This window comes from Excalfactoria chinensis, chromosome 1 (genome assembly GCF_039878825.1).
Source record: "Excalfactoria chinensis isolate bCotChi1 chromosome 1, bCotChi1.hap2, whole genome shotgun sequence".
In the NCBI taxonomy this organism is placed as follows: Eukaryota; Metazoa; Chordata; class Aves; order Galliformes; family Phasianidae; genus Excalfactoria; species Excalfactoria chinensis.
Window position 1 is genome coordinate 13,272,147 of NC_092825.1, and position 22,063 is coordinate 13,294,209.

At 37.5% G+C, this 22,063-nt stretch overlaps 1 protein-coding gene across 1 annotated transcript in view; it reads right to left on the reverse strand.

Moving 5' to 3' along the window:
* Positions 1 to 22,063, reverse strand: part of COG5 (component of oligomeric golgi complex 5) — a 178,631-nt gene that overhangs the window by 55,542 nt on the left and 101,026 nt on the right. The window contains exons 8-10 of the mRNA XM_072350510.1: positions 7,237 to 7,402; positions 5,637 to 5,749; positions 5,452 to 5,529 (exon numbers count right to left, since the gene is read on the reverse strand). Coding sequence (XP_072206611.1) covers positions 5,452 to 5,529; positions 5,637 to 5,749; positions 7,237 to 7,402 — 357 coding nt within the window. The remainder of the gene's footprint in view (positions 1 to 5,451; positions 5,530 to 5,636; positions 5,750 to 7,236; positions 7,403 to 22,063) is intronic.

The following is a 22,063-nucleotide window of genomic DNA, read 5'->3' on the forward strand; positions in this document are numbered from 1 at the left end:
CCGTGAACAAAAAACCATCACACTCACTAGTGCAATTAATCAGTAAAGAAAGAGAAAAAATCAGTGCATCGAATAAACCTTTTCTGGCTTCTCAAAGAAGTCTAGATTAAATTCTTACAAAGATCAGGGCATATGAATTTTTAACACTGTCTACATTAGAATATTGTAGGTGAACACATGTCAATAAATGACACCATGACTTTAAAAATGACCTTGATTTTTTGTTTTACTGGAGGGCATAGAATTTCATGACAGTGTTGATCACCTTATACCCAAGGTATAATAGTTTCTAGACTTCCAGAGATAGAGCAACATTTTTAAAAGGGCTCTTTATGCATCAGACAAAAGAAACAAGATCTTTTTTTCTTTGTTTAAATATTATCTTCTTAACTAGAATATGAACAGTATGAACAGCTTTTTCCCAATTCCAATATTAGAATTCCTATGTGATTCCTTAGAAAAATGAATCTACAAGTAACAAAAATACTCAGGTCTTAAGCAGTGTCCCCTACCATCAAAACTACTTAAAAAAAACCAAACAAACATTAATTAATCCTTCCATGCTTCTGCAACATATGCATCAACTGGAAGTAAATGAAGTCAGTGTTTCCAAAAGCCAGTAACTACCCAAGGGACTTGGCAGCTGCCTTCTGCCCACAAAACTGATTTAGTATGCAGAGCTGTAACTCTACACTTTCACCTTGACTGTTATGTACCTCATCCAGGGATGAAGGGGTAGTTTGTTATCACGTCCATTCAACCCCAGTGGCTCAGGTTAAGACTGACAAGAATTGATGATAAAAGGCGAAACTGCCATCAAATGTATTTCTTTTCTAATAGTAATCTGACCGTAATCTAGCTGACTTAATACTTTTCAGTTATCACTGGAGTACAATCTGCACAGCCCCCAACAAAATTGAAGTGTAAATGAACACAGGTCATTATAATCTACCAACCAATGCAGCCTTGACACCATCCCTTCTATTTACAGCAGAACATTTCTGGCAAAGAAACAGGATTAAAGTCCTAGACAAAATGCAGTGTCATTAGAAGACCATTACATGGGCTCTGTTCCTCCCATCTGAATTAGAACTGAATTACTTTTAACAAGGCTGGCTGTGGACACATGGATCCATTTAAAACAAGAAGTAAGACTCTTTAATTAGTAACATTTTTTATGTTGTTTTTTTTTTTTAAATCTTGCAACAGAAGTCAGCAGGAAAATTTGTAGGTTTGAATCTAAGAGCATCTTCAGTATGTTGGGGATGACAACCCTGCTCGTTCACCTGCACTCAGATCTCCGCAAAGTGTCTGTCTTGCCAATGCTTACATAATAAACAGAAACCACAAGACAAATGGTGCACAAATAATCCAACTCTGCTTCTACAAAAGATACTAGAAAAAAAACACATACTTGTAATAACAGGTGAAAGATGATGTTGTGAATTCAAGTAAGGCAGTAATTAGATTGTTTTTATTTTTTTTTCCACTTAGGATTATTTTAATTGAGTCTATTGAATGTGAACATGTGATGTAAGGATGTGAATAACTTCAAAGCAGCAACTTTTTTTTCTAACAAGTTTGGACAGGAGAGGAAAAAATAAGAAGGTGAAATGTGGGTATGCTTTGGGAAGTAAACACTTATGTTTTCCATTTCTTTTCCTTATCTGATGTAATTGTGAGGACATTTCCTTCTGTATCGTTAACACCTCATATTGACAGTGCTGACAACTCAAGAAAATAGCCTGCTTACTCACCAAGCGTTCAGCAGGAGAGGCAATGATATAAGCCCTCCACAAAACACAGAATAACACTCCCTGTAACTCTCAGCTCACTCTTTTACCCAGAGCCTTACATAAATGACAGGTTTTGCTGTTTTCCTGAGCTGTTAACAAATGTGGACATCAGCTGACCAAAAGGGATCAAAGGCAGCTCTGCTCTCTCACAGACAGCGCCCTTCTTTCCTGACCCCTTCCCATTAGTGGACAAAACCCACCTCACTCTCCCTGTTGACCGGCCCAACACAACCCCCCCCCGGATAATCATTTGCCACTTTCAGGGTTGTATCTCACTTTGCAGAACTTTTCAGTGATGCCTACGTAGGAGTGACAGACCCAAAATAGAAAAGGATCAGAGATCATTTCCAAATCATCCGCAAGGGACTAAGAGGGATTCTTATCTCCAATTAGGAAACTGGCTGTCACAGGACAATATGCTCCGCTGCGATTTACGCTGAAGTCAATTGTCGTTTAGGTATTAAAATAGCTGAAGCAGGATTAGTCACTACGCATAGGAAGAGAAATAAAGCTGAGTAAACTGGAGTAATCTATTAGCTCTTTGAAGGTGAAATAAGCAACTGAAAGAAGTGATGAAACTAGTCCAACATTAGGTGAACAAAAACTACCAACTTCACATTATTTAGATCACGTCTGACCCTCAAGATTATGAAAAAATTAGCCCATCTTTAAAAAAGCACATAAATCTATTTTTCCATAAAACCGTAAATCAGAATTTAGGAATTCCGAATTCTTAGCTTTGCTTATCAACCAAGATCTAGTCATTAAAGAAGTCTATTCATAGTATAGGGGAGGAAAAAGTCAATTCAGTCTTAAATACATTTCTCCTTTAAATATCCCCAGATCCTTTTTTAGGAAATTATACTTTCAGTATTTACAGATTAAAAATGAATTTATATTTCATTACTAGTATGAAATGGGGAAAGGACATGTGTTCTTTTCAAAGGAGATGTGAATTCCTTTGCACCCATTTCATGCTGTGGCAGAGGACAAATGTGAAAATCCAGATGTGCAAAGGGGAGAAGTGGAACAAACAGGAGTGCAAATTCCATCTGCAGATTCTTTGTGGTAGTCACGTAAGTCACGTAAGTCACTTTACTCCTGACCATATTTAATGGTGAACAAAAATGAAATCGACTTCTGCTACTAAAATGAGAAACCACAGTGTAGGAAAGATGTGGGTGCTGTCATTGGCTCGATGCTGACTGAGATTGACAGATAGTTTCTCTATCTGTCAGATTTTACAGTTTTACTGTTGGTTGGTTTATTGTTGTTTTGGTTTCTTTTTATGTTGTTTTTGTTTGTTTTCTGTTGATTTTGTGAATCCTTTAATTAATTTGGTTTTTTGAAGCTATTCTTTGGATCCTTGGATATAACAGGGTACAACACTACTGAGCATTAGTATGGTAACAGATAATTAGAAGGCCAGAAAGCACATTTTTGAGATCACAACACAAAATTAGGGAAATGCAGGCAGTGAAGGGAAAGACAAAAAAATTTAAAAATCCTAATAGAAAAAAAGACAATGATTTAGAAAAGAAAAAGAAAGCAACTTGCTTCCTTGCTATAAAAGACTCGTGCTTTCAAAAAGCTGGGTCTCCTCCTCTTACACTTCCTAGGACGATACTTAACACTGCAATAATCAAAACAAGGAAGCAGATGGACAGGCAAAGTGGTAGTGCAGCTGCTGCAGAAGATGACTATAATCATAATGTTGACATCAGTAACAGTAATTAGTGCACAGTCTGTAGAGTGGATGATTTTTTCCTATCTTCTGATGTGGGCATGCTGCCCTGGAGAATGAATTTTATATTAGTACCTTTAGTTTGTTTTGTTCATTCGCGACATTTATTAATGAAATTGAATATGATAAAGGAAATACAACCTTTCTGCCACTACAAAGCACCTTCTGTGGAAAGCATATTGTTTCAGTTTGGATTAATAATAGATGGAATCTTCATTAATAAATGGCAAATTACCAATTTCTTGTTTGCTTCTATTTTCAATGTACACAGCAATCCACACTCTCCCGTGTGGCTATCTGCACATCCTTTCCTCAATTTCAGCAGCATCCAGCAAGTGTCTGATTCTGCCTAAAAAACATCTCTACTTCTTGGTGTGACTTCACCCACCTGTAGGGTGGTGCCATACCTTTTTGGTAGTACTATGTCATGATAAGAGAGTCTTAGTAGACCTGGACAGGGATGTGCCAGTTCTCCTTAGCTGAGGCTCACAGAGAATGGCAACTGTCTCCAAAATCGCTGTTGAAGAGCAAACTCATTGAATATGGGACAACTGTAGGTAAACAAATAGATGGATTTCATTTGGGAAATACAATTTGTCACTTAGATGTAATCCCATGATATAAAGTCAATGGGAAAGAAGGGTTACGAAAGGTATCACAGAATGGGCCTAGCATACCACAGCCCTAAAGCCTTTTATTTTCTAATCAATTTTTCTTCATTCTGCATCTAGCCTCTTTTGAAATTCATTCTGCATGTTTAATTTTTCTCCAGAACAATATCAGATTTTCTTTGGCTTGTCTTTATTACCACCCTCAACAACAGGAAAACCTCCCATTCTCTTTTCAACTGCTGTTCTACCAAAGAAGAGAATGCAAGTGAGGAGGCACAGGGTCTGGACCAACCATGCAGTAATAGCTATTTATTTTTGCCAAACAAAACATTTAAAACATATGCTAAAACTTTCTAAGCTTTCTGAGCTGTGGGTTATGTTGTTGTTAGTTTTTTTTTCCTGTGTTTCTTGTTTTTGTTGTTGTTTTGGTGTTTGTTTGTTTGTTATTTTCAACACAGAAAGAGGATTTTAAATCACCCCACAGAAAAGTAATGATGTTCTATGCAACACCTTTTGGAGCTGAGTTTAATTGACAGTTCAGCTTATACACCGTGCTTAACCTCCACCATTTGCTTTTACTGTTGAGAAGACCACATTTGCATGTGAACAGTTTCCCCAGTGTATTCCAAAAATTAAATTCATGTAAATTAAAAATCCAGTCATATACATGGAAAAAGAGATGTCTGCGTAAACACATCTTTTGTTTTTGTTTCTTCTCATCTACCAAGGTTGATGAAAGAGCTTCAGAAGCTTCAGCTACTGTTCCTAACACTGAAGGAAGCCATTAATCAAATTATCCCATATACGAACAGAAAACAATGAAATTGAATGGAAAGGAAAAGGTATTCAAAAGAACAGCCATAATTATTTTTCAAGGAAAATACTGCCAAGAAGTAGAGAAACAGATGGCTGAAAGTGTTAGATGAAGACACATTTTCCTATGCTAAACTAACAGACTTAATTAATTGCTCAAATCACATGGTATTTTATGGAATGGCATTAATGATAAGTAATAAAAACTCTGTCAGTGGTGCCTTATCAGCTCCCTTTAAAGAAAACAAAAGAAATTATTGTAAAAATAACGTTTCTACCCTACAGATATAACCCAAAGACCATAAATAAAGCTTTCAGCATTAGTTTGACTTCCACTGCTTTCCCACTAATATAATTACAGAATTGTTATCAACATCTAAACTTAAAAACAAAAGCATTCTCTCACTGTAATTTCCTTATCAGAATTACTAAAACATATTGATTAATTAAATTAAATTAAGTTAATTTAATTTAATTAAAACTTTACCTTAACTATTTCGTCAATGAAGCAGACATGTGAAATAGGATCTCTTTTCTTTGCCAATAGTTTCTGCAAGTGCTGCACCTGTAAGAAATAATTAATTAACAATTAATTGGGAGGAAAAGTGACATTTTCAAAAATCTTAGATACGAAATTGCCTCGAGGGTAATCAGGAATCAGCTGCTGAGTACCTGTCCACACGCAGCACAGATCTGATCCATGAGTTTCTCCATGTTTGTCCAGAGAGCTGCCCGAAAAGCTGCTGTGTTTCCAGGTGTTGGCATAGCAGCTCTACCAGGGCCACCTACATATGTTTTAAAAACAAATATTAGCACAGTTCAGATTTCACATGTGAAACGTAAAACACATATACTGGCATAAGAAATTTCCTTTAAAAAAGACCGGAGCTGCCTACATTAGCTTTGAAACAAAGCTCTGTGAATAACTTCAGCTGTTTTAACTTCTAAATCAATTAAATTCTTAAGTTCAGCAAGGATAACTCAAGATTAATCACTATTATCTGTTTTACTGATTCCTATCTCCACAGAAACACCAAGGTAGTGCCAATGGGCATGCTGCAGCATATAATAGCAAGGTAGAACTGCCGCTTGCAACACCGGAGGCCTGGGTTCGAATCCCTCCTGTGGCGCAAGTGGTAGAAGTGCCGCTCTGCTACACAGAGGGCTCGAATCCCGGGAGTTGGACTCGATGATCTCTAAGGTCCCTTCCAACTCGCATGGTACTATGATACCATGATGATAACCATCTCAGCTCAGAACTTAAATGTATAGGAGTACTGTGTCCAAGTCTGGGCTCTTGAGGACAAGAGAGACATGGACATGGAAAGAGTTCAGCTAAGGCCAAGCTGATGAAAGGACAGAAGCACGTCTCCTACAAGGAGAAGCTGAGAGAGCTGGGACTGTACAGTCTGGAGAAAAGGATGCCTAGAGGGGATCTCATTAATACCTATGAATACTTGAAGGGAGGGTGTAATGGAGATGGAGCCAGTCCAGGGGTGCCCAGTCCCAGAACAAGAGGCAAAGGGCACAATGTGGAGCACAAGGGTTTCTGTCTGAACATCAGAAAGCACTTCTTTACTGTGGAGGTACTGGAACACTGGCACAGGCTGTTCAGGGGGGTTGTGGAGTCTCCTCCTTGGAGAACTTCAGAAGCCACCTGGATATTCTCTGCATGTCCCTGATTGAACTGGGGACTGAAAGAGTTGGAGCCAGAGGTCCCTGGCAACCTCGTCTACTACATGATTTTGTGGTTCAGTGATGTTATCAATGTTCAAATTTGTCCCTCCATAACTTCTCAGTATTCTCTGGTATCTGAATTAACACCTAAGAACTACGTGTGGAAACTGCAACATTCTCTCATGTTAAAAATACTGCTTTGAAAGGAATTCCATCTGACAAAAGCATCACAGTGTAGTCTCATGTTTCTTCCACTGCTTACAAACAATCTCTATCCATATTTCCACCAACACAAAAAAGCAAGATCTGGATTTATCTTTCCATGACAAACTCATAAGAGAGTGCTGCAAAGTTGTAAACTAACGAGGACAACTTCCTGGGCAAGTGAGTAAAACGAGGAGGAAAAAACAAAGCGAAATAACAATATTCAATTTGAGTTTTGTATTAGATGATTTCTGAGACGTACCTACTGGCTAAAGCAAGGAGGGAAACGTCCTGATGACAGGTTTGGGCGTGAGTTTCTTCTGTTTAATACAGTATCTATTTCTGTTAAAAAAAAAATCAGACACAATTCTCTGCAAAACAAATATCATACCTCTTGTAACAGTTTGAGACGGTTGGGTCAGTACTTTGATATCCAAAGCATTTTTAATGTTCTCCTCCAGGACTGTGCAGTACCCATCCACCACATTAGCAATGGTATCCTTCAGAGTTCCAAGGTTGTAAAAAACCTGAAGAGCAGTCCCCACTTGAGTAGGACTCTAGAGAAAGAAGATTTTCAAAAATGTCAAGTACCTCTAACTGCAATATGGATTTCCCTACCCATGATCTAGGAATCATTTTACAGGATAAGTTCATCTTAAAGTTCAGACTGCTAATCCATTTCATTTAACATTAAATAAACTGTATGCATAACAGATGACAGGGTAAAGGAGAGGGATGATTTCCTTTGACTGCTCAGCAATGCTTAGCTTTGTTTCCTTTGGCAGTATCCTCTGAATAAGAAGAACAGAAAAATGGAAATTGAAAGCACAGTTGGCAATATATCCCAAGGTGGCCTACCAGTGATTGATTCAATAATTCCTAGGTTAGCTACAGTACAGCTATAATCAGCTATGGTGTAACTAGTAATATTGTTTTAACACATAATATTTGTTACAGTGATGTCATTTAAGTGCTAAACAGTGAATTAAATCTCATACAGACTTAAAAAAACATACTAACAGTGCAAGCAAAGGCAAGCGGGTCAAGACCCTACTACTGACTGACATAGAATTAAAGCTTTTATTTCTACATTTTTACTTCTAGCGCTGATACTAAATGTCACATTCTTATGTCACTCATGGCAGAATTAAGAATACAAAGCAACACAGTGATTACTTCCAAAGCCTGACAAAAATAAATAAATAAATAAAGCTATGTATTGCAAGCTTTTCTAAACTACAAGAGTAAAAAATTATCCAAAAACTTTTCAGGTCCATTGTTTAAAAGACTTTTTATTAAGACTAAATTCCACTGAGCAACATTACCCATTGGCAGAGGTGTTATTCAGCAATAGAAAAGCCTCAACTTGTTGCGTTCGGGAACAAAGCACTGTCATCTACACACTGACTACTCATTTTTTCTTTACAATTTGTAGGCAATTAGTGGACAGGGAGATCAGCTGATCATTCATACCTCAGAGTTGCAACCTTTTATCACTTTCCTCAGTGACCTCTGCCAGCAGAAAATAACACTGTTTGACAGAAATTCTAGCACCCAGACTGGACAGAAGCACCTGAGACCACAGGCACATTCCACTAAAAAACCCACTCTGACTTTCTTCTAGCACTCAAGTCCCATGCCATCGCACTGCTATTGCTTCTAGCTGCAGCAATAGCAGCTGCTGACTTAACTTTAAAGGAGTGTGTACTGCAAGAACCATACAACTCTGCTTCACCTTCCCCAGGTGACAGTTTTCTTCAGTCAGACATTCTTGAATGAAAAAAATGTGGATGTGTTCATCTAATTCCCAAGGGTGAGAACCTCGCGCTGATGCCACACAAGTAAGGCTATGATATGGCTGTTGTATTGAGGATTTGCTGGTACATTCACTTACTACAACATGTACCTATTAATGAACAGTTCATTTTCCCAAAATCTATTGTTTCATAGTTGACGATGCTATACATCCACGCCCATGGCGCTCTTTTTAGGTTTTCTGTGTAACTAGGAAGGTCAGAATAACAGTTAAAGCAAACAAGTTAGATCCAGTCTCCTTGCTCAATCCCATTAAGGAGTTCCCACGTTTAGTGAAAAGCAATGTAGTATCAGGCATACAGTATGGTTTGCAGACCTTACACTAACTGTACCAGTTTCTTTTTCCAAACAGTGTGGGTGTTAACAAGCATTCCTAGCTTAGTATTATGGGTCTGGGACTTGTAGGTTTAGTTTTCTGACAATTGGGTATGCTGTAAAATTTCTAGGCATCCTGTGGGTGTGCTTGTGGAGGTGGAAAAGTAAGCTATAAAGACTGGAAGACTAATGAGACATCGGAAAATGAAGGATAGTATAATACAAGGAGGGAATTTGGGGATAGAATGAATAAGAGGAAGAAAATATAAATGGGAAGTGAATGGGAAACAGAATGAAAAGGAAAAAAAAGGGTGAAACTGAAAGGAAGGAAAGCAAGAAAAGACACATCCCATTTATAAGTCTGAAATTGTTCTGATTTCTACAGACTACTTAAAAATTTTTAAACCCAGACATAGTCTTTAAAGAAAAATCAACACCACCTTAATGCAACACTAACAGTCAGATATCACTAAATACTCATACGTTAACTGACACACACACAAAAAAAGAATAGCATCAAAATGCAAACCGAGCACTGCCTATCCAGGTTCAAAAAACCTATGGTCAGATACTTTCCCGATAAACAGGCAACACCTATAAAAATCCTGTGATCCTCAGTGCTCCCACACATTAGCAAACTAACCCCGCTACTGGTCAAGAAAGATAAAAATGTGTTGCCACAGAGCCTGGCTCTGTTTTAGTAGACCTGCATTTAAACACAGGGTGTCAAACAGTTCATTCTGAAGTTAGGAATAGTTAGGGAATAACCCAAACACACTAATGGAAACCTGCTATGCACTTGAAGTATCTTTGAAATTCAGCAGCAAATGGAAAAAGAAAGACTATGCAGATGCCCTACTTCTTCCTCCTTCAGATTGCGGAATGGCTGCTGACAGAGAGGTTCTAGTTCATGTTTTTGTCCTGTGTAATGTGGATTAGAGATACATTAAAACCTTAATAATATACTATAGACATACACAATGTTTTCGTCACCTCAGAAACGTCTGTATTTCATTTGCCCACAGCAAGCAACACTAAGTCCATTGTTGGCTCAGCAGTAGCCCCAAGAGAATTGCATTTGCTATGCACAGCTAGTTCCCAGGTTTAGACAATATGTTTAAGGAAAAATAAAAATGAACACCTCTGGGGAGCAATTGTATTTTGTACAAGAAAAACACTGGAAAACAAGAAGGAAATATGAACTTTCAAGAAAAATATATTCAAAATTGCATACATGCCTCAAAATTAGACTGTTTACCATTAATATACACTGAAAAAAAAAGAAAATTAAAAAAAAATCAGACAATCAGAATTGCAGAATTTGCCATTACCAACAGACTTCCTTTATCAGAAATTGCCTCTACTATTTTTCCTCTACTTGAGAAAGCTTAAAGCTTAACCTTTTTGAGAATCAAGATTGCCACAATTTTACTCAAACATAAAGATACCCATTACCACCACCAATACAACGAGATGGTACCTTCGTACCAAATGCTCCTTTTCCCATTCACTCAAAACTGTTATTTTAGTAGAATCATTTTCGATCGATGTTATTCCATCCCACTTGGTTCTGCAGAGCATCATACACAGGGAAAAAAAACAAGTGACCTGGAATAGTTCTGTAGTCATTCAGTATGAATGTTTATTTTGCTTTCACAATCCTATCATGTGGCTGTTTTCAAGAGAAGCCAACTAGACACATTAACCTCAAGATCCTGCCTGGTCTGAGACAACATTTATACTCATTCTGCAGAGTAGAACCCTATTTGGTTACTTCTCTTCCCAGAGAGATAATAACCCTGTGAAGACTAGATTAAAAAAAAAAAGTCATTAAAGATTTAACATAAATGAATACCTACCAAATTTTTAATTCATAAATCTCTCCTACAATGAAACCAAGTCTTTTTATTTTTTTTCCTGTCAACACTGCACTTGCCTATTTTATAACGTCCACCACCATAGGTTTTTATCTTGTCACTGGCACTAGCATTATCTGAACAATTTTCTGAAAGCGTGGCTAAATAAAAAGCAATTTTCTTTTTCATTATTAGAAAAGCAGCTTGGATGAAAGAAGTATGGTGATGACACTGAGCTAATCTGGGGACAAGTAGATCCCTTACATAAGGCTGAACTAAGAACCCTAGATGACAAAAAAAATTAATTAGCTCAAGTGCCAAAAGCACAGCTTCCAAACTAACATTCTATCTTCTCAGGGGATGGGATTCACCATGTGTCCCAGTCTTCTCCAGACAGCACAGTCCCAAGGAACTCAGCATCTGTTTCTTGACATGGTGCAAATCTGTCCATATGGCCCAATGTTGCAGGTATGAACTATCAATGTTCATAAATGAATTTCCCAAAATATATCTACATAATACATCCGACTATTAAACCTCATGATGAATTAGTGTTAAGTAATTAGGTAAGTAACAGTCTCATCGTTAAATTTCAGAAGTGCCAGTACCACATAATTAGAATAGCCCTCCAAGGAAACTCTCCTTAGCTCAACTGCTCAGAAGCACCATATACAGGGAAGTCAAGCTCTGACCAGTCCTTCACCTAACCTATACATAAAACATATGTAGATCTGACAGAACAGCTGTGATTTCAATGTGAAACCACACCCTTATGTCTTTTATAGTAAAACTTTTACCACGTTCCATACACACAGAGACAGCATGACAAAAGACAAAAAGAATTACATAGGTTGCTAAGCTAAAGGAAGAGTCATGATTACTGACACATCCAGGAATTCCATGTATCACCTCAATAGAGTGGTCCAACACTATGGCAAGCAGGAACTACCATGAGCAATGTTTTGAACAAAGACACAACAATCCCCAGCCCTCAAACAAATAACTGGTATACACATACATTAAGAGAAGAAGAGAGCACAATCTGAAATAACCAAACCTGCAAGCTTACAAACATTCACTGACTGGGAATGCAAAAGTTATCGGAGTTCTATGGGAATAAATAAAACAAAACAAAACACAAATAAACAAACAAACAAAGCAGCTTTCAGAATGGTTCTTTGGAGTAACTATGACTTGCACTTCGTATTAAGTAATTTTATTTGATAGTACATTTACTACATTGAGAACTATTTCAGTTACTTTGCTATGTGTACTTCACACAGCTCCTTTTGTTTCTATGATTCAGCTTTTGCAATTTCCAGCACAGCACAGCTGTATGAGCTCACTTCAGACACTTGAAAAAGCACCTCTCATAGCTTATGCAATGGTTTTAAATACGTTGCAAATGCACGGACACACATTCTGATAACAGTAACTCTTAATAAGACTGAAAATCCCTGCTCAGCTATTCATTTACACTATTTCCTCACCTCTTACTACACTACATCTCACTGTTTCCTTCACTGACAGTGTGAAAATTGAGAAGTCGTTTACCTCAAATGACAAGAACTACTACTGGAAGGTGAAGTGATTGAGGAAGGCTTTGTGAGCGCTTGTAGTCATCAATTACAAGTAGATCTTAGCAGGCTCTTGCAGAAACCAAGTGTGAAAAAGTTACGAAGTTAACCAGAAATTGTAACTCGGTTTACAGAACACAAACAAGTAAGAAGTGAAAGAAACCAAGGCCACCCAAAATGACCTACAGCTAATAGCTTACTAAGACTTGCTGGAATCTGTGCACCACAGTAGCACATTGCTATTTTAATTGCAGGAAAGAAAAAATAACAAAAAACGAAAAGAATAAATTAAATGCCAATGAATTCTACAGTATTCTAAAAACAGTATTTAATTTCATTTCCAAAAGTCCAGGCCTTAAAAAACTTAATTAGTATATCACAACTCCTAAAAATGAACCCACTTTGGAAAGCGTTTCTATTTGATCATTATCATTCCATCTGTCCTTTTCTGTGTTTATCTTTAAAATCCAAGCAATACGCGAAAAGGTTAAATTGACAATGTAAAATCAAATACAGCCTTTTCTTCTAATGATCTTCCAGTTCTTGTTTTGACCTTTGTGGTGCTCAGAGGAAGCATGAGGTTAAGACGTTATATTTTTCTACTGAAGGCAATGCTGACATAACAAGTTGGTTAGACTCTTTAAAAAACAAAATAAAGCATATTTTAAGCCTTAAGGTGCAAAAAAAATCCCAAAGGTAACCATTTAAATATGGGTAGGTTTTCATATCTACCTTCTTTCAGCCCATGTTTGGAATACACAGCTTCCTAGCATATGACTTTTACTTTCAAGAGGATAACATCTAGAAACCTCGCTTCCTTCAGCTAGGCCAAGTTTTTGTTTCTTAGAGTAACAAGAAGGAAATAAGAAGAAGCACTGCACAACAAAGGTTGAGAAAAGAAAGGAAAAAAAAAAAAGAAACAGCAGCAATAAAATACTAGAAAGCAAAGAAACAAGATTTTTCAACACAGCTAAATAGCTTGCCAAAACACTTATTCTCAATAATAGTGTAATCAAAGCAACAGATGGCTAGGAGCTAATGGAACAGAAAGGCATCAGGAACTGTCGTAAAGAATTATCTCATGAAACATCAAGCACTATTCCAAAGTTTACCATGCCTTAGGCTATCAACGTGACAGCACTTTGAGAGTAAGTATCTGGCACCTCTGAGGACAGATCAACTAGAGCAAGTAGACCATTATAATTAAAACATTTATCCTACAATGCTATATTTGTGTTCAGAACGAGTATAAATTCAGAACAGAATTCATACAACATGTTAAATTTAACAGTCTATAAGAGCATGGGAGTACCAGGGACATATCAGACCTTTTAAAATGCATCTTACACCTTATACAACTTGGCCAATCTCTAGAGCCCTATGTTAAAGGAGCAGTAGACTGGTTAATCTGAAGATGAGGCTTCACTACAGAAAGACCTGTTATTGTTTTTTGACAAGGATTAGAGAGTAGCATCACTCCTGCCCCCAGGCAGCTTCAAGTTGCATCTGCTGACTCAAGTCCGTAACTGAGTCACACAAGAACACAAAATCTCATCAGTATTGCTGATCTCTGGACAGCAGGCTGTGACCAGATGTTTTCTCTCACCCCGGAATATCATTATGCACGTGCTCACTCTGCTAACAGGTAGAACAAAGCCATCACAAGCAACAGAAATCTTAGGTTTTACTTCTAATTCGAACTTAGATGATCAGGAATGAGCACTATAGAGAGCTATAACTTGTTTTTCTGTTTACAATAAACCCAGTTTCAGACAAAATATCCTTTAAATGCTATGTTCTAGATTATTTAGATACCTACCAAAACCCATACAGGTTTTCTTGCTCCCCTTTGAGTCTCTGCAACAAGATAATAATTACCTATGCAAGTGACAGCATCTGATTCCTAGAATCAGTGTTACGCATTGCCAACAGCTCTGAAGTGCCCTCGGATGCCTTAAAGTGACATATTTTAGAAAGTTATTTTTCTTCAAATTATTTTCAGTTACTATGTGCATGTTTAACTGACTTGGACAATACTTGCAGCAGGAAAGAAAGCAGATAAAAGGGGAGAAGAATAACAATTTAGTGCCTGATTCAATCAACACAGAGGACACTATTCATCACCCAGGAACTGCGGCACTTTGATGCAAGATTTCTGCTTTCTGACGCAACATACTTTCTAGTTCTGTATGCCACTTCAAAACAACCCAACTATTTAAATATTTTGCTATCATAAGAACACATCCAAATGTACAATTATGCAGAATTTCATGTGGTGCTGAATGGCAGATTGATAACACAACGAAACACTCATTTTCCAGAGGAGACCGAGACAAAGAACAGGTTCTAAACCTGAGAAAAAAAGGCAAAATGAATTATATTATCTTGTTTAGATGAGTATCATGGCTTTTCGAACAGATTTTTCACTCTGCTTTATGTAGATGTGGCTTATTAATGCCTCATACGTTCTTCTTGGATCACCTAATTGCATTACTTCTGAACCTGTTAACAATCAACAGTCAACAGTACAAACCACAAATAGAATTACAGTCTGGAAAAGGCATTTAACAGTAACATACTATCTTATCTGGAGAGAAAGAACCTTTGTGTAGCCTTAGTTTTGAAGGGAGACAGATACACTAAAGTACCAATTAAACAGATTGGGATGGATTATATGGAGACCCAACCAAATCCTGGGTCAGTCTCCGCTAGCAGAATTTCATATTCACTGTTTACTTAAGAGCATTTAAGCCAAACATAAACACTTCATTGAAACTGGTATAAAACACTTGAATGGACAAGGACTTTGGAGGAAGAATGCTTCATTTTAATGGTGATTAAATTTGTCCTATAGGGTCTATACCCCTGTAATTTAAGCACTGCAGTGTCTGTGTTGAAGAAGAGCCTCTATGGTTCTCATTCCAACCTCACCTCAACTATTTTCAATGAGATCTAATATTAGCTTGCCTTTCTTATTTGGAACAGCAGAAACAGCACTTCCTCATTTAGCAGCTCTGCCTTACCCGTTTCCCATTTCACCCTCCACCTCTCCAGAAGTCTTGTTCTTAAAACAGCCCCTTCCATTCATATCTTTCTTGGCAGCTACCTTCAGCTCCTAGACTTCCTTTCTAGTTCCCATACTGACACTTACTGTCCTCAGTCTCCTCCATTCTCCCCTTAGAGCATATTTTATTTACAAAGCCTTTCACAGTTGAGCTGCTCATAGCAGTGCCCCATGCCTCTCTGCATATAAATGGCTGAATCAATTACCATATTTGCATTAATTATCCTAAAAAGCATCAGAATCAGATACTTTCCTGTCCTCCTATATATCAGCTAGCCTCCGTGCAGTTTCAGTTTAGCAAGGTGGTCAGAGCTGACCCAGATGTAATGGCTGACACGCTTCCAGTCCACAGACTCCACCTAAACAGATGGACAACCAGAACACAGCAGACTATGCAGAAGCCTCTAATTTAAAATCATTTCAGTCTGAGAAGAAAGCTGAACTCAATGTTATTAAACATTCCTCTGTTTTCATGACTGATATTCTATGCGGAATAATTTTTTAGTGATCACAGATGACACTTACTAATTGGTATGAAACCAAACTAAGTGTTTCACGTTTCAAAATAGCTAGTCTCAATGGGAAGATCTAAAACACAAGGTAATTTTTTCCTAACCCACACAATGCATACTACTAATTCCAGAAGATATGTAAAACCAGCTGAGCTACCCAAATTCTTTGACAAGCATTATCAAGCTCTACGTTAATGTGTATTTAAAATGTCATCAGCAATGGAAGATTACGCTTTAACATTTTGTTGGCAATTGGCTAAATTAATCAAGATGAACCTTCAGGGGGAAAAAAAAAAAGGACCATGAGTGAATTTAAAAATCATCCAGCTGATTCTCTTATAAAACTGTCACTAAACAGAACATAAAGATTTTGGCAAACAGCTAAGTGATGATTCATCACAGAGTGAAGGGATATAAAACATTAACGACTTCTCAATTTTCACCTATTACTTTACCATAAAAGACAGTTAGGTAGAACTATCACACAGATCAGACATATTTTCAGGAATATCCAGTTTTAGAAACTATTTATGAACCACTTTCTTGCACTGTCACAAAAACAGGAACAGAAATGATGAGATTAGCATGGCCTCTGAACAACAAATCCTTACAAATAAACGCCAAAAAGTGCGGGCTATTTGTTGTGCTGCACTGGAAGGTACAGTGAAGTACTGGATAATGGAGTATTTTCAAGTCACAGATTTTCAGTCTAATTCTGCATTTATGAGTCACAAACACCTACAGGAAAAGAAAAAAAGAAAAAAAAAAAAAGAAAGAAAAAAAAAAAAAAAAAGGAAAAATCCAGTCACATAATCTGTCAATCCATTTTGATTAACCACCTATCCAGACTGGGAGCAGTGAAGAATTCAAACAACACTGTTCCACAGTTGGACATCAATTACATTAAGCTTCCTAAATTACCTCTACATAGGGCAAGTGCACAATGGCAAAGTGATATAGAGCTTTCTACATCACAGCTGAAATCAAAGTCCACACAATCCCATAACCTGTTTCGAAATTCAGTCTATACATTTCAATAAATGCACAGATTCACCAAAATCTGAAAAATCAGAATCTCACAGCAGAAATCACCACGTCTATTATTTTCTAGGCTTTATAATCTGGCACTAAAAACATCAAAATGTGAAAATAAAAGCTCTGTTAATTTCACAAGAATGCCCACTTGCACAGTGTAAAAGATGAATCAGCTAGCTTAGAATGACTTCACCACTAACAAGTCTTTTTATTCTTTCCTTTTTCCTTAACAACCCTTCTAAGAAAAGCAGTATTTCTCTTATAAATAATAATAATAATAACCAAATTTTCATTTACATATTCTCTGTTTACTCAATATTGTTTTCCAGTACTTCTAACTAGCAATGAATGTGACTGGGAAACGTCACAAAATACATCCAGGAACTTAAAATGACTTGGGATCTTATACCACTTTCATATTTACTTCATATTTTCCATCTGGAAAATAAGGACAATCAATGATCCACAACTGAGATTTATGCTAAAGGTATATAAAGGTATACCTACTTAAATATTGCTGCACACACCATCAATGCCTTGTTTTCAGTGTACAATTATTTCAAAGAAGAGAAATGTCTGTCCACAATTTCTTTGGGTGGGGAGGAAGGTTTAGAGGGGGAAGATGGAGAAAAAACAAGCAGAGGGAAACATTTCCAAGTTCGATTTGATAGTAATGTGCCTAATCAATCAAAAGCATTGGAGCAGATACAGTAGTTGGGCATTTTTAGGAATCAGATCATAAACATGTTGCAAAATACATAAATGTAAGGCCAGGCTCGGTAATGTATTTTTCCCTAGTGAAAAGCAAGAACATGTATTTTCTTCTCAACACATCCCTGTACACTTCCTCTCCAACTCTATCCCTTGCGCATCTGACAAATACTTTTAGTTTTTAGATGCTGAAGATTCTCTTTCATTTCAAACTGTTGTCGTGACAGGTTTCCATAGTGCTTCCCTGCAGCAATCATTGCTTCTGCCTTCTCTATTTCTATTTTAAAAAACTTCGAGTAGCAGAAAAGGAAGATTAAAAATAAATGCTTAAATAAACTGCCTCTGCTTTATAGCCAGAACAGCAACAGAAAGGATGCAATGTTGAAAAATGCTGTTTGCTCTCCCATACCCCTTTGGAGGTTTAAAGTCACTGGAGAGAAGGCAAACTTACTTTTATAATCAGTTTCAACCACGTTAATTCTCTGGTAAGAAGTAACAGCAGTGCAGTTAATGAAAATTCAGTGAAACATCAGTTCTTCTAATGGCTTCAATCTGTTTGTAAGTTATGGGAGGAAAAAAAACAATTCACTAACTAGAGTTTGGCCTCAGGAGCTTGTGATGTGACTACCAGCAAGTCACTGAGGTTTACATGCCCCATATGAACTCCAGCTTCCCAGGTGCCAAGGACACACTGACCTCCATGGGCTACAGCTGTTCTCCCATTTGACCCACAAACCCTGTCTACCTTGGGTCCACACCACCCTCATTTAAAGAGATTCAAGTCTAAGCACAAATGAGTTGCCTGATCTACACAAGTAATGATAAGACCCTGTAAGCTGGTAAAAGATGCCAGAGGTGCTAAAGGGACAAGACACAGAACAGCATGCTATCCCCCCAGACCTGCTGAAGCTGCAGGGCAAGGCACTTTTTAAATATGAGAAACAGCTCAAAGCCCTTCAGGGCTGGAATGACATTGGGTTTCACTCCCAACCACCGAAGATGTGCTCCAGGGCCCACAATACTGAACACAAGCACTTCCGTACTCCAAGGCCTGTAATACTGAACACAGATGCCTTTGTGCTCCAAGGCCTGAAATACAGAACACTCTTCATTCCATCCCTTTTTCCTTCCTTCTGTGTAGTTAAACAAGTAGCCAACCATGCCTAAAAGGCTTGGGTACTTAAGCTGAGGAAAGGTATTGGCTTGGGAATGCCAGCAAAGCAATTTTTATAAGAGCTACAAACATGTGCCTACACAGCAGAAAGGCCAGGTTTTGTATTTGGACCATTCTCTCTCCCTCCCCATTTTTATTGCTGTATTGCTTACTGTGTGTGGCAAGACTTAAGAGCATTATAAATCTCTCTGGCCCTCTGTTTTCCATTGCAAAACAAAAATGTTGATACTTCAACTCTATCGCAAGGATGCTCAAAGGGTAACAGCAACTCAAAGGAGTTCTGGTAACATGGATAATGGATTTATTTAATCTGAATCAAGCCCAGGTAAAGTTTTACTGGAAAGACAAATCTCTCAGATCAAAAACAGAAAATACAGAATACCAGGGAATAGCAACAATATTTTACTAAGCACATCTGGAAACAGTGTGTAGTAAATGTGAAACTTGGCACGGGGGATTTCTGGCAGATGCGAAAAGGTTTTTCAGACTCTGTACATGTTTTCCTTCTGCTTGAAACTTGAGTAACGTACATGATCTACAAACATGGTTTTTGATTTATCCTGAATACAAATCTGACAAAACGTTACGGCTCAGTACTCTCTTTCAGTGAACTGATTAAAACCATGCACGTAGTTGTAGCAGTTCACGCAAGGAGTAAACAATACAACCGAGCACATCAGCTAAAATCTGTATTTTCTCTGCTTATACATCAGTAGATAAGGCCACACAGACTGACAAAATCAAACGCACTAAAAGATCATAAATATTTTATCTTTCACAAGAAACATAAATAATTTAGTTACTCTAACCAAATACACATATTCTGAATGATACACATAACAAAATAGTCCTAGTTTTCTGGTATGCCAGGTGTCCTAAACAGAGATCAAAATGTCATTCAAACCACATACTGCTGACAAGATAGCAGATGATTAAAATATGTGTCTTTTTTTTTGACAGAAGTCTAGAGGAATGTCCAGAGAGGGATCCTCAGTATATAATACTGTCCTCCTTTTTGTTCAAATGCATCACTTCTATGTCATACGCATTATTAATAATGACACACTACACAAGTTAAGATCAAGAATGTACAATTCCCATTTTAACAAAACGCCACTATCACCACTGGAAAAATAGTACAGATGACAGATGTGGGAGATTCGAGCAAGTTTTGACTGAAGGATATTGTCTACTATCCCCTACAGCTTATTAATGTAGTACGATGCTGACTGCGTAACTTCAAGTGTTTATATTCTGAAATGCATATATATTTTTGTGTATAAATTTATATTATTTATATAAGCTCTAAAGCTTCACCCAACCTACAGAAGTACTGTATCCATCTCCCTTCAATGATAGTATCACTCATATTTTCAAAAATCCTCTGATATAGAAACTGAAAGCATGTGAGATTGAATCTGATCATTATCTTACACAAAAACTATCTACTCATAATTTGTACTTAAATTTCTAAGATGTAAGCTATAGTCTACTCTTTTTTCCTGATTCTATTATCTTTACATATGCACTGTACTGAGTGAGTGAGTGGGAGTGGTGAGTACAGCACAAATATTTTGAGTGGAATTCCAGATTAGATGCCTTCAAATTACTTGTAGTATCTTAGAAGAACATTACCCCTCAAAATGCCAAGAAACTTTCTCTTTGGGTATACTTACAAAGCGTTCCTTATGCGTGCACTGAGTCCGAGCAAACCACAAACTTACACCCCTTGGCCCACTTGGGCTATATTTCTACACTGTACTCAAACTGAAAAGCTTTAGCATGTATCAGCTAATAGCTTAAACAGTACTGAAACATGCGGTGAATACTTTTACTTGGGAAGACATTATTCAGGTTCAAATCTCTATAGTATCCATTAATGGAGACTGCCTTTTCTCTGACATTGGTTTCTGTTTCCACAAATTCTCCCTTTCTCTATTTAATAAGCATTCTACCTAACATGCATTTTATCAGTCTGACTAGCAATTACTTTAACTATTTTTTTGTTGCTTTGTTAAAAATTACTTGTTTCCTTCAGTAACTTTTCATTTATCAGTTGGTGTTTTGTGAATTTTCTATCCCACGTTACCTGCATTTCTTTTGTGTTTGCTTATCAAAGCCAGCCACTGATGGCCTTGCAGGACTCTAGGAAATAGGTACCTAAAAAAATGATCATTCAGATTTTCAGCAATCTGACAAGCCACAATGATTTCCTCTTTTCTTCCAGCTCTAGAGTATGCTGCTCACCTACAAACACAATTAAGCAAACAGCTGGTATACAATGTCTTTGAAACTGGTATGTTGATAGACTCATGAATTTATCAATGTATGAAATACAGAACTGAGTTGTGAATGAATTATTTACTTTCTTTACAGCAACAAGTATTTTCCATTAGCGCTAACAAAACACATCACAATATATTGTGTCTATACGCACTGTTTTGGACTCATACCACCTACTGCTTAATTGCTGCCAATCACTGTCACTATCCCCATCTTTCAATTTTGCTTCTTTGATAACATTCCGTGACCTTGATTATTCTGAGGAAGATCGTTAGCACAATGGAAATACAGAAAAATACAAGAATGTCCAGAGTATCATATTAAAAGTGGGCATTCAATTGCATGCAAGCAGTTGAGATCTTCCTTTCATGTTGGTAACCATGTAAGAAAAGTCTGCTGCTGCTAAGCCTGCACCTCCTCCAGATGATAATCCTGAAAGACTTATTCCTTTCCTTCCAGTACACGGCTCTCACACCTGTGTATTTAAATCATAGGATAATAAGACCAAGGTTGGAAAAGACTTCCAAGATCATCTACTCCAACCATCCACCTACCACTATGGCCTTTAGTACCACATCCAAACATTTCTTGAACACCTTCAGGGATGGTGACTTGACCACCTTCCTCTGCAGCTCATTCGAGTGTCTGACCACTCTTACGGAGAAGAAATTTTTCCTAATATCAACTGAATGTCTCCTGGTGCAATGTGAGATCATTTCCTCTCACTCCATCACCAGCTACACAGGAGAAGAAGCTCATCCCCACCTCACCACAACCTCCTTTCAGACAGCTGTAGAGAGCAACAAGGTCCCCCCTGAGCCTCCTCTTCTCCAGGCTAGCCAATCTCAGTTTCCTCAGCTGCTCCTCATAAGGCCT